The sequence below is a fragment of the Crotalus tigris genome, unplaced genomic scaffold, assembly GCF_016545835.1.
Source record: "Crotalus tigris isolate CLP2741 ecotype Arizona unplaced genomic scaffold, ASM1654583v1 scf7180000018068.1947079, whole genome shotgun sequence".
Taxonomy (NCBI): Eukaryota; Metazoa; Chordata; class Lepidosauria; order Squamata; family Viperidae; genus Crotalus; species Crotalus tigris.
In genome coordinates, this window is record NW_024096805.1 from 125000 (window position 1) to 138655 (window position 13656).

At 41.3% G+C, this 13656-nt stretch overlaps 1 protein-coding gene across 1 annotated transcript in view; it reads left to right on the forward strand.

Moving 5' to 3' along the window:
- Window positions 1-13656, forward strand: part of SOX5 (SRY-box transcription factor 5) — a gene marked incomplete at its 5' end in the record, with an annotated part of 275380 nt that overhangs the window by 23135 nt on the left and 238589 nt on the right. Inside the window, one exon of the mRNA XM_039347420.1 lies at window positions 3244-3312. Within this exon, the coding sequence (XP_039203354.1) occupies window positions 3244-3312 (69 nt within the window). The remainder of the gene's footprint in view (window positions 1-3243; window positions 3313-13656) is intronic.

Here is a 13656-nt window from a genome sequence, read left to right on the forward strand (position 1 = left end):
TTGGACAAGGGGTAGATGGGGAACTCATCAAATTTGCGGATGACACCAAGCTGGCAGGAAAAGCCAACACTCCAGCAGACAGGCTTAAAATACAGGAGGACCTGGATAGACTTGAACACTGGGCGCTATCTAACAAAATGAAATTCAGTGGTGAAAAAAGCAAGTTTCTACATTTAGGCAAAATAAAACCAAATGTACAGGTATAGTATAGGGGGTACCTTGCTTGATAGTAGCAACTGTGAGAGTGATCTCGGAATCCTAGTGAACAATCACTTAAATATGAGCCAGCAGTGTGCTGCAGCTGCCCAAAAAGCCAACACAGTGCTAGGCTGCATTAAGCAAGGGATAGAATCAAGATCACGTGAAGTATTAATACCACTTTACAATGCCTTGGCAAGGCCACACCTGGAATACTGCATCCAGTTTTGGTCACCATGATGTAAAAAAGATGTTGAGACTCTAGAAAGAGTACAGAGAAGAGCAACAAAGATGATTAGGGGACTGGAGGCTAAAACTTACAAGGAATGGTTGCTGGAATTGGGTATGTCTAGTTTAACGAAGAGAAGGACGAGGGGGGGACATGATAGCAGTGTTCCAATATCTCATGGGCTGCCCCAAAGAAGAGGGAGTTAAGCTATTCTCCAAGGCGCCTGAAGGCAGGACAAGAAGCAACGGGTGGAAACTAATCAAGGAGAGAAGCAACCTAGAACTAAGGAGAAACTTCCTGACAGTGAGAACAATTAACCAGTTGAACAACCTGCCTCCAGAAGCAGTGAATGCTCCAACATTGGAAGTTTTTAAGAAGAGACTGGACAGCCATTTGTCCGAAATGGTGTAGGGTCCCTGCCCGAGCAGGGGGTTGGACTCGATGACCTCCAAGGTCCCTCCCAACTTTTATTATTATTATTATTATTATTATTATTATTATTATTATTATTATTATTATTAAATTGTATAATCCAGGCAGTCCTCGACTTACGATTTCAATTGAGCCCCACATTTCTGTTGCTAGGTGAGACACTTGTTAAATGAGTTTTGCCTCATTTTACGACCTTTCTTGCCATACCATAGTTGTTAAGGGGATCAATACAGTTGTTAAGTTAGCAACACAATGGCTAAGTGAACCTGGCTTCCCCGTTGGCAGAAATTTGCAAAAGGAGATCTTGGCATGCAACCGTCATAAATATGAGTCAGTGGCCAAGTATCTGAATTCTGATGACGTTATCATGAGGATGCTGCCAAGGTGGTAAGTGCGAAAAATAGTCACACCTTACTTTTTTCAGTGCTGTTGTAGCTTCAAATGGTCACTAAACAAATTGTCGTAAGTTGAGGACTACCGGCACCTGGGTGCCAATATTTTGAAGGATCATTTCAACTTTAAATGTCATCTTTCCCTCCAGGGAAGATGACTAAGACGACTTTGTCTCTTTAGCCATTTCTATCAAAAACCTGAACTGCCACCTACTTGCTATGTGGCAAGATCAGGGGTCTTCAAACTTTCACTGGCTGAGGAATTCTGGGGGTTGAAGTCCACAAGTCATAAAAGGGCCAAGTTTGAGGACTCCTGGTCAAGATGAATGTCATCTGTTTGTTCCTGATTTGGCCCTCATTTCTTCCACTCTTCTAGGGTACCAACGCTTTATTTATTTATTTATTTATTTATTTATTTATTTATTTATTTATTTATTTATTTATTTATTTATGAGACTTATATACCGCTTTAAGTGCAAGCACTCTCTAAGCGGTGTACACCAGTAAGCAATGTATATGTATGTATGTATGTATGTATATATATATATATATATATATATATATATATATATATATAATATATATATATATATATATATATATATATATTTACATTGCCCCCAACAATCTGGGTCCTCATTTTACCTACCCCGGAAGGATGGAAGGCTGAGTCAACCTTGAGCCGGTGAGATTTGAACCGCTGACCTGCTGAACACAGTCAGCTAAAGTGGCCTGCAGTACTGCACTCTAACTGCTGCGCCACCTCCGCTCCTTCCCAATCTAACCATACCCTCTCCATTTGATCTTACTGTCTTTTAATGCAATCATAAAGAAAGGGGGAAGCGGTGTGCTGTAAAACTGAACACAGGACTTTGCCATTATCTTGATGTGCCCAAAGGCCATGGACACCAGAGACCAAACCCCCCCCCCCACCTTAAATTTCTCAGGTGATAGTGATAACAAGTGTGGGCAATCCAATGAATTTGGAGGGCACCAGCTTGGACAATGTTATGATCAGTATAGGACAGGGGTTTCAAACTGCCGGTCCACGGGGCGGACACGTCACGAGTAAACCACGCCCACCCCATTGCCGGCAATGGGAAAAAAGCTCCGATACGTTGCATGACGTCACATGACGTCGTGAGTTTGACACGTCTGGTATGGGAGATAGCTTGGAACTGGTCATTAATGGCTCCGTGTCAGTTCCTCCATTTGTACAGTATATATCTTCATCAGCATTAAGAGGCACCACATGACTCAATTTCTGTCTGTACAAAAATCTTAGGGGTTCCTATGTCCCTTATTTGCCATAGAGGTGATCCTCATCTTACGACCTCAGTACAGCCCAAAATTTCCATTGCTAAGCAAGACAGTTCTTAAGTGAGCTGTGCCCGTTTTATAACCATCTCTGCCATGGTTGTTAAGCAAATCACTGCAGTTGGTGAATGAATCATGCGGTCATTAAGCGAATCTGACTTCCCCTGTTGACTTTACTTGTCAGAAGCCAGCTAGGAAAATTTCAAATGATAAAAAAAAAATGGAAATATAATCAGCAACTTGGACCAAATTAAAAGGAGTTAAACGAATTTATGGGGCTTGAAGTGATTGGTGACTACTTATCATTATGATGGTGAATGTCGGCTTCTAATGCTATCAGTAGTCAAGGAATACAAGTCAGAAAATACTACTGCATTTCATGAGTATTTAGAACTGTATCATCCATCATGAGCCTTCTAATATTCTTAGAATTGGATGAGAAAATGTCTTCCAGCCTTCATCACCCCCAAATCAATTTTTTTTTAGTGTAAGAACAAGTTTTCAACTGTGATTGCTACACATAAACAATAGTTTACTGGGTAATAGAATGGATGTATCAATTGCTTTAATTTGAACCAGACTGTTAAGGTCTGAACACATTGAGAAACATCTGTCTGCAAACATACATACGTGCACACACTATTAAATTACATGTACATGTGTTGACCCCTACAGATCGCAAGACAGCAGCAGCAACTTCTACAACAACAACACAAAATCAACCTGCTTCAGCAACAGATCCAGGTCAGACATTATGAATCTGTCTGTTATTTTAATTATTCAAGTCCGTTTTCCATTCTTTTTCACTGTCTTCAATTCAGAGATGCAGGGCCAGTCATTAAAAGATCGGTTCCCATAATATGTAGATGGATGTCACATTCAAGTTCAGGTTTGTGGCTTGAGATCCAGAGTGTCTATCTGTTCATGCTGGTTGAATTCTATATGAGTGAGGTCCATTGAAAGCTGGATGGAAGGGGTTGAGGAGACATATGGGTTGAAGGAGACGTAACAAGCCCAGCTAATTTAAATGCATCTTCACAATGTCAGTAACTACAGTTGATTTTCTGTGACGTGTGGTGTTAAATGAACAGCTGCCTTTCTTGGAAAAACATCTGCAGAGGCTTTTGGAGACACATTTATCACAGCCGCGAAAACCTCATTCATTTGCTAGGTAGCTGGCACATGGGTTCCGTACATAGGCCATGTAGTCTTCCTTCTCACAATGGGAAGCAGATTCATGCCGAAAACTTTTTTGTGGGGGAAAAATCACAGAATGTGGGCAGTGCCATCTGTCACATGGCCAAACCATACAGGGAATGGGGAATTATTTCTGCTGTGGCTGTAAATCCAAGATCCTATTCTATGACAGTAGGTAGGATGAAGTTTGGAAAACTTCTTGCATATTCCTTTCATACTCTTCTTGCATACTCCTTGCATACTCTTCTAAGGAGGAGAGTTATGCAAATGTCCTTACTATGTCCCTTGATTGGTTGACATTTCTCATGTAATAAAAAGAGAAGAGAGGGGGGGAAATTATGTTTTCTGTGCATTGGGAAAATTGCTGTAAACAGGTTCAGCAAAGGATATTTTCTGGAAACATTTTTACCACTGGAAGTAGTAGCTTACCCATCATGTTCAGCGCAGGGGAAGATTTGGGCTTAGTTCATCGCTGTTTGGAGCACTTTTCCAGCTGCTTTTCCAAATTCTGCTCATTCTGGTTACAGAGTTGACCAAATGGTGAGAAAATGACTCTAAAATGATACGATCAGTGATAAGACATCATGATTTGAATATTTAAGATGCAGACAACAGATCCTTCTGTTTCTCCTTCTCCTCCTCTCCTCCTTTGTTTAAAATTCTACTTCCTGGAACCAATTTTTCTATTAAAGCTTACTAAGATCGCAGTAATTCTTGTGCATACTGTGTGAAGTGTTCATTGATTTTAATTTACATTTCATAAAGTATCCTAGTTTTTTGAGAGTTGTATTGTCAGAGGATTGATTGGTTGACTGATTGACTGATTGATTTGTAGAGCTGCCCCCCTGTCATATGTGGCTTACAATTCAATAAATAAAATTCATAAAACGCACTGTATAAAACATAAAAATAAAACACATAAAGCCGGCCATCATCCATGAACCAATTATCCCTTCAACCAGGAGACAGCCTCTGTCCCACGCCAGGTTCAAGGTCTTGTGGAAGGCCCTCAGGGACAAAGTGTGATCTTAAGGAAGAGGATGTGGGAAAAGTGGGCGCCCCAGCAAAAAAGACTTTCCTTCTGGAACCTACAAGACAAATGGGGAGAGACAGTACTGTAAGTAACCTCATCCCAAGCCAACGAGGTCTTTAAAGGTGACAACTACCACCTTGAATTGCACGCACAAACACACCGGTAGTCAATGCCACTTGCAGAGCGATGGTGTCTCATACTTGTTTGAAGTAATCAGTGCCTGTAAGTATCTACACCACCACATTCCTCATTAGCTATCTGAAGCTTCTGAATGCTTTCTCAGGGACAGCCCGTGTAAAAGCACATTGCAGCAGTCCAGTCTGGACGTTGCAAAGGCTCCCCAGTCCCAGAATGGGCACTAATGTACAACCCAAAGTTGTGCAAAGGCCTTCTTACCCAGGGCTACCACCGGCTCTTAGAGAGGAGTTACAGCTTGACAAACTCCCAAATGCCAAGCCACGACATATCCTGTTGTGGCTTCTCTTGGCTTCCAGTGAAAGAAAAATACAAATAAAATCTGAGTGAAAAAAAAAGCATCACACCCACTTAATCACCCACTTTTTAAACATCAAATGAAATTTTGGCAGATGCACAGATTCCTTTCTTTCTTTCTTTCTTTCTTTCTTTCTTTCTTTCTTTCTTTCTTTCTTTCTTTCTTTCTTTTTCTTTCTCTCTTTCTTTTTTTCTTCCTCACTTCCTTCTTCCCTCCCTCCCTCCCTCCTTCCTTTTTTCCTCCCCTCCCTCCCTCCCTCTTTCCATTCATCCCTTTTTGTTACTTTATTTTAATCTGACATTTAAACCTCCCAGTTAATCACCCGCTTTTTAAATATCAAATGAAATTTTGGCAGATGCACAGATTCCTTTCTTTCTTTCTTTCTTTCTTTCTTTCTTTCTTTCTTTCTTTCTTTCTTTCTTCCTTCCTTCCTTCCTTCCTTCCTTCCTTCCTTCCTTCCTTATCTCCCATCCTCCCTCCCTCCCTTCTCTCTCTCTTTTTCTCTCTCTCTCTTTTTCTTTCTCTCTTCCTTTTTTCTTCCTCACTTCCTTCTTCCGTCCCTCCCTCCCTCCTTCCTTCCTTTCTTCCTCCCCTCGCCTCCCTCACTCTTTCCATTCATCCCTTTTTGTTACTTTATTTTAATCTGACATTTGAACCTCCCAGTGCCCTGAGCTGAGCACGTTAAGCAATGAAAGATTTTTTTTTTTTCAACAGAGGTCCCTTTTATCTCCTAGGGCTGATGATCTACATTTTTTTTTTCTCCTACAAGTTACACTGGTATCACACCAGAAAGCAAACAAGTGTCTAACCTAGAAAATTCCCAGCTAACCCAGGGCTTTATTCCGATTGCTGTCTGTTCCATCCATCTATCTACAAACCCCTCCTGGGATTTCCTCACCTCATGTTGTATCCAGTGAGGTTTGGTGGGTTTTCCTGCAAACGCTTTCCCCTGCATTTGAAGATTCAGCCTGCCTTGGAGCAAACATTTCAGTTTCCAGACGTTGCCCTTCTTCGGAAAAAGGGTATTTACTTCTCCTGCCCCGTCGCTTTTTGGCAACGTGGCCAACTCCCAGGCGTCTCTTACACCGCGGGCATTTTTTTAAAAAATGCTTTATTTTATTTATTTATTTCCCACCATATGCTGGGCATATGGAATGGCCCAGCATGATGCCAAGGGGGCAAAGAGAGGGAAAGAAAGCTCTTGTCCGTTGAACTGACCTACTATGGAGAGCATTAATACGCCATATGATTCGCATCTCAACCATGTGGAGAACATGGAGTCATGAGCACTTTTCCTTGGCAGCCAGAAAAGGCAGTTTCTGCTGAGGGAAGGTGAAAAAGTGTGTGTGTGTGTGTGTGTGTGTGTGTGTGTGTGTGTGAGAGAGAGAGAGAGAGAGAGAGAGAGAGAGAGAGAGAGAGAGATGATTCAAGCAAAATAACAATAAATTTTTTTATTGCTGGCTGGTGAAGGAGTTTAGGACGTGTTTTCTTTATATCTCCGTCCGCCCCTAATTGACGATGCTTTAAAATTGAATGACTAGCAGTCAAAACGTGTTTGCTTCAAGCTGAGAAGAAAAATGCCGGTGTCGGTGCTTCCAAACTGATTGCGCTTTGTACACAAGTGACAGCCGCAGTCACTTTGAGTGACTGATAAGTGGGAAGCTTTGCAGCTTATCAAGGAATGTGCCGCCGAAAAAGAAAAGGGCTTTGAGCCATTCAGATGCGTTGGCATGTTCAGAATCACATCTCACATCAGTCAGCTTTGGGGAGACATTGCGAAATAAATTTTTGTACCCCTCCCATCTTGCTGGCTGGAGGGAAAAATCCAGGGTAACAGGGCAACATCATGCAGTTCCCAGGTGTTTCCCGAAAAGGAGAACATCCTTCTGATGATCATAGGCCAGTGGTGGCGAACCTGTGGCATGCGTGTCAGAGGTGGCACTCAGAGCTCTTTCTGTGGGCACTCGCCATGCCTTGAGATGGCAACCGTCCCTCTTCAACCAGCCACCTGCTAACTTGGCGAGGTCATATGCATCCCAATACGGCTGGTTTCCCTCCCCCCCCATCCCATCCCTCCTGGCCTCGCATGCTCTCCTTGTCCTGGGCACGGCCCACTGCATTGCCTCCTCAGCTGTCGGCCAGCCATCCAACTCAGAGGCGGCTTCTCTGAACTGCTAGCGGCGGGCTGCGGAGCCCCAGAGTGCACCAGTCGAGGGGCCGGCAGGCTGTGGCTGCTGATGGACACTGTCGGCCCCCATGTGCTCGCTGGCCTCTTTGTGCGGGGGCCGATGGTGTCAGGCAGCAGCCGCCCCGGCCCCTGCCTCGCCTTGCCCTGCAACAATGGCACCCCTGCCCTGCCTCGCCTTGCCTCACTTCACCCCGCAGGACAAGCCTCCTGCCCACCGCCCAACCTGCCAGAGACCCCCTGGATCTCCCCCAACCCTGCCCAGCCCTCACAGGCGTCCCCCCCACGAGCAACATTGAGGTGACCATGCCCACCTTGGCCACACCCACCCAGTCTGCCATGGCTACCACAGCCACACCCACCCAGTGGGCCATGCCCACCTGGCACCCAGCGATAAATAAGTGGGTTTTGGATTGCAGTTTGGGCACTCGGTCTGTAAAAGGTTTGCCATCACTGTCATAGGCTGATCTGTAGCCTCCTTCCTTGTGGATTTTATTTTGAACTGAGGGGTCCTGGGTGCTGTCTGTGATTTTAGGTATGGGATAAGAGAAGGCACCTAAGATAAGGCTGACCAGTTTATTCCATGCTTATATTAGAGCAGAGATAGGCAACCTTGGCTCTTTTATGACTTGTGGACTTCAACTCCCAGAATTCCTGAGCCAGCCATGCTGAGGGGAAAGGAAGAGGTTTCCAAGCTGAGCCATGCTGGTTCAGGAATTCTGGGAGTTGAAGTCCACGAGGGGAATGCTTATTAATATTACTTAATGCAGTGGTTCTCAACCTGTGGGTCGGGACCCCATTTGGGGTCGAACAACCATTTCACGGGGGTCGCCAAACAAGGCTGTCTGCCATTTTCCCCCCCTTTTCTTTGGCCACGCCCCTGGCACCTGGTGATATATAAGTGGTTGGGGGTCACCACAACATGGGGAACTGTATTATGGGGTCGCGGCATTAGAAAGGTTGAGAACCACTGACTTAATGCTTAATCATATAAAAAACAGGCATAGTTTATTTTTATGCCACCTTATGGGCAAAAGAGAAGTTCTGAATTCTGGATGAGGCTGACCATTTTTATTATGTTTGGAATGTCTATGGAGTTACAAAATACGATTCTGATTGATGGAGCATTGCCTGGAAAATAGTGCCTTCCCAAAGTGAAGAAGTTGACCAACCAGCTAAAATAAACAATGCCACATTCTATTAATGTTTTGATCCTGTATGGATAATTTTGACATCTGCCTCAGCCTCTTTGCTAACAAACTGCTGGGACTTGTCCAGACTGACTCACAGGAAATGTAAGTGTACCATCATTGTTGAAAACATCACGGTAGCTTTCCTTTTACACATCATCTCTCTAAAGATGGGCTGTGTCCACTGCTTTTTTTATTTGTAGGGCATAATTGTTTAGAAAGTTCAATCTGAAGTTCTGTAGAAAATTTCTTTTTCTGATTAGTTACGTGGTGCACTTGCTAGGGGTTTCTTATGGAGCCATTAAACTTCGCAGGGATGGTTTTTAATGAGCAATCACGATGGTTTAGAATAGATGGAGTGTTATGATACAATTTGAAATACGGTTTCATTATTAGAAATTACATTTCTGTCTCATTCTTCCTTCACACCAGACGCTTTGGTTTTAAGACAGATAATCAACATTTGCCAAGCAAATTCCCGTGGCATTTAGCAGATGCACCAGCAAGAATTTCCCGTTATCACATAAAGATATTAATTTTTAGAAATGGACAAATTTTTTTTTGCATTGAGTGAATATATAGATGGCATGATTTTGCTGATCACATCCAATCTGAAATACACCCTAAGTTATTTTTCAGCTTATCCCATCTTCAAATGCAATTGTTCTTTGATGTCTTCAATCCCTGATGATACGTCCTATATGTCATATTTTCTGCAAAAAAAAATGGTGATTTCAGTACAACCCAACAGATGCTTATATTTCTGGTCCTTTCTACTTCTGTGATTTCCAATTAAATTCCCAGATGTAACTTGGATTTTCCAATATCCCTGATTGTATTGGTAAATCAGAAGAATATGAGTTCTTTTTTTAAAATAACTTTTATTGTTTTTTAAAACATAAATCACATAATAGTTGGTTAACAGTGTGTTTGCTTGGTTTACATTTGTAAAGAAAAATTGTTAACAATTGATTTCTATAATTCATAATCCACATATTCCAACAAATGTTTCTTTTTTTCTTAAATATTCTCTCTGGTAGATCCCATCATCTATATTTTTAATTTTCACTTTAATATTTTAATATTTTTCCTTTGATCAGTATAAAAGAATATGAGTTCTAAACCCACCTTACATATGAAAGCCAGCTGGGTGACTTTGGGCCAATCGCCAGGAGATGGTGAGTTCTAGTCTCACTTTAGGCATAAAAGCTGGCTGAGGCACTTTCTCTCAGCCCAACTCACCTCATAGGGCTGTTATTGTTGTTGTTGTGGGGAAAATAAGAGAAGGAAGGTGTGTTGGGTATATTTGCTGCCTTGAGTTATTTGTAAAAATATTTGCAAGCTGTAAAATAAATAAAAACTATTATAAAAGGGGAAAAGAAACTAGGGTTGGCAGCCTGTTACCTATTGAGATTTTAGTTCCCCAAAAACTAAAAACTAACCTTAACCCTGCATAGTTAATTGCAAGAATTACGGCAAACATCTGGAGGCCATCAGATCTGACCAAGAACTTCTTAGGATTCCCAGAATGGCTGAGCAATAATGTTTCTGACCATGGACCTAATTGGCCTGGAGCAGTGTTTCTCAACCTTGACAATTTTAAGGCACGTGGACTTCAACTCCCAGAATTCCACAGCTGGCTGTGGAATTCTGGGAGTTGAAATCCACATGCCTTAAAATTGTCAAGGTTGAGAAACACTGGTCTGGAGCCTTGGACTCATTTTTTTCAGCTTTTACCCAATTTGCTATGGTTTCCCCATAAATATTAATCTATTTTTCTCGGTCTTTATTTTCAAAAACTAAGCACGGTTCCTTCCTAAGCCCTCCTATTGGAAATCAGCAAGAATACTCCAGAGTAAGCAGAATGGGGAGGGGGGGAAAGAGAAGAAAGCCACCAAACCAGTTCCATTATTTGATGGAGCTTTTTCTTCTACACCTATTGTCTGCTTCCCTTTTTTGTTGTGCGTAGCAGGTGTTTCTTTCACTACACCAAAGCTGGCAGTACAAGGGTTTCCTTTGTGAGGGCTCCTTGGAGACTTTTGATTAAACTCTTCTTTATGGCGATGATGCCAAGTTGCACATGGAATCTGTGTGGAAACAAATGCTTTCAACTTCTTCATTTATCCTCACTGCTCAAGCCTTTTTCTACTTCTCCCTCTGTTATCTGCCATTTGCCAGCTAAATCTATAAGCAGATCTTATTCCTGGCCACCAATCCTTTTTTTTTTTTCAATGGGGGTGGGGTAAGCCTCTTGTTTTAGCCACTCTGAATGGTTTTAGTTCTTCGTTTGTTTGAAAATCAGTGGCGAACGAAAATAATTAAAAAGGAAATACCTTTTAAAGAAATGATTTGTTTTTATTCATTTATTTTTTTATTAATTTTTTTTTCATCAACATATGTTAATTTTTTCAATCAACAAAGTTGTCTGGAGTTTGCTAAGCTAATACATGTTCGATTCCTAATCCTTCATTCTTTTCTCTAACCAAGAATAAAATAAATTCCAAATTTGATAGTAGTCTGTATCTTCTTTGTCTTTCAATCTCATAGTTAATCTGTCCATCTCTGCACATTCCAGTATTTTCCTGATTATTTCTTCTTCTGATGGGAATCCTTCATTCTTCCAGTATTGTGCAAAAATTATTCTCGCTGCTGTGGTGATGTGTAAAATTAAATATAATTCTGCTTATTAGTCTTTTCAGGCATAATGCCTAGTAGAAAAAGTTCAGGTTTAAAATCCACTTGTTCGCCTAATATTTTTTCTAACCACATATGTATAAGAAATGATTTGTTATTTCTTTAATAATAACTAAAGGAAAAGGTCATAGAATTGCAAGGATGCCCATGCCTGACCTTAAAAAAAAAAAAGTCTCCAGTTCAGTTGTGTAAAAAGGGGGCAATTTGACAATCCTGAGAGCTGGTACCAGCTTAAAACGTTCTAAGCTAGACAGACCATAAAGTTGCTTCCCGTAATTCTAATGCAATTCCTAAGGCAGTGGTTCTCAACCTTTTTAATGCCGTGACCCCCCAACCGGTCATAAGTCGAGGACTACTCAACCAGTCATAAGTCAAGGACTACTCAACTGGTGCAGCATCGTTTGCAGAATCGGACTTTTAGCGGGCTCAGCAGGGCAGAGGCAGCCTGGACAATTCCTATTGGCTTTTGAAAGCCAATAGAATTAGACTCTATTCAAGAGAGTCTATTCTATTGGCTTTCAAAAGCCAATAGAATAAAAGGGAGTAACACAGCTAAGGAAAAGGGGGAAAAATGGTGGACTGCGTTGTTTGGCGACCCCCGTGAAATGGTCGTTCGACCCCAAATATGGTCCCGACCCACAGGTTAAGGTTAAAATGCAAGCAGATTGGTAACCTGCAGGATGGTGCCAAAACAGCAGGCTGTTTTGAGGAAAAAAAATTATCAGAATATCCCTTTTTGGGTAAAGTTTTGGGTAGCTCTGAAATATGAAAATATTTTTTAAAAAAAATTCCAGAAAAATATTGCCCTGAACAGAAATTGGTCTCATTGAGACTATCAAATCCCTGTGAACAACAACAACAAAAAAATCTAGAATTCACATTTTCCTTACATCAGCTCAACCTCATTTCTTCTCCATGAGATTTGAACATAGCGAAACCTCCACAGCTATTACCTTAAAGCCATGTCAGTCAGTGTATATTTTCTGATTATATCAAATCATTCTGGAGAAAAGAAATAAAGAAAAAAAACGTGGACAAAATGGATGGTCACACTTTTTAGAGATTTGGAAGGAAGGACTTGAATGTTCAGAAAACAGCGTACTCAAAATATTTGGATATAAAGAAGGGAAAAGCAGAGAGAGATCTCTGTTTTCTTATGCAAAAAAAATCATGTATTGTGCTTTAAATCTTTATCTTAGGAAGGCAGTTTCATGTCTGAGACGCTTATGAAGGCTTTGTAAATCACTTATTAAAAAATACAAAACCACGGAAGCCTTTTCAGTTGTGTCTTTACTAAGAACTAGCAAATCTAACTATCCTGTGGCCAAGTTAGTTTTGCATCTATTCCATTATGTCCATCTCCATTTTTTAAAAAACAAAACAAAACTTTTTTCCCTAATATCTAGAATTTCCTGAAACGTATGGATTTTTTGTGGGGATCTTCTATTATCTATAATGCTTAAGCTGCATTGTCATTTTAGAAATCTCTTCCTAGTAGTGTCTGAAACAAGGGCAGGTAACATGTGCCATGATGTCACTCCAGAAATAATGCAAATTATATTTATTTATTTATTCATAAAATTTATTGGCTGCCCATCTTACCACAAGGAAACTCTGGATGGCTTACAATCATTAAAAATCTATTTATCCATATATATATATATTCTGAGGTTTTTGCGGGTGTTTGTATGTAGGTCTTTGGTTATTCAGGTTTTCTCCCGCGTAAAATTGGAAGTGTCTTGGCGACGTTTCGACGAAGTCCCATTCGTCATCTTCAGGCTGGTGTTTTCAGCTTCGTGCTTCGAGGAGCAATTCAGCAATTCAGCTTCGAGAAGCACGAACCTGAAAACACCAGCCTGTCTTGGCAACGTTTCGACGAAGTCCCATTCGTCATCTTCAGGCTGGTGTTTTCAGCTTCGTGCTTTGAGCAGCAATGTGTGCTCAAAGCACGAAACTGAAAACACCAGCCTGAAGATGACGAATGGGACTTCGTCGAAACGTTGCCAAGACACTTCCAATTTTACGCGGGAGAAAACCCGAACAACCAAAGACCTACATACAAATACCCGCGAAAACCTCAGAAAACATATATATATATATACACACACACACACACACACACACACATAAATAAGTGAAAATGGGAGGAGGTGATGTGTTGTTAATCAACCACCTCCATTGTGCTATTCCCCACAGTATACTTATAATTGATCTCATGACAACCAGGATTTTAATACTATTGCTCTTCTTATTATTTTTTATTTTATTAAGGACTACTTGTAGCCTTGACTTTGCC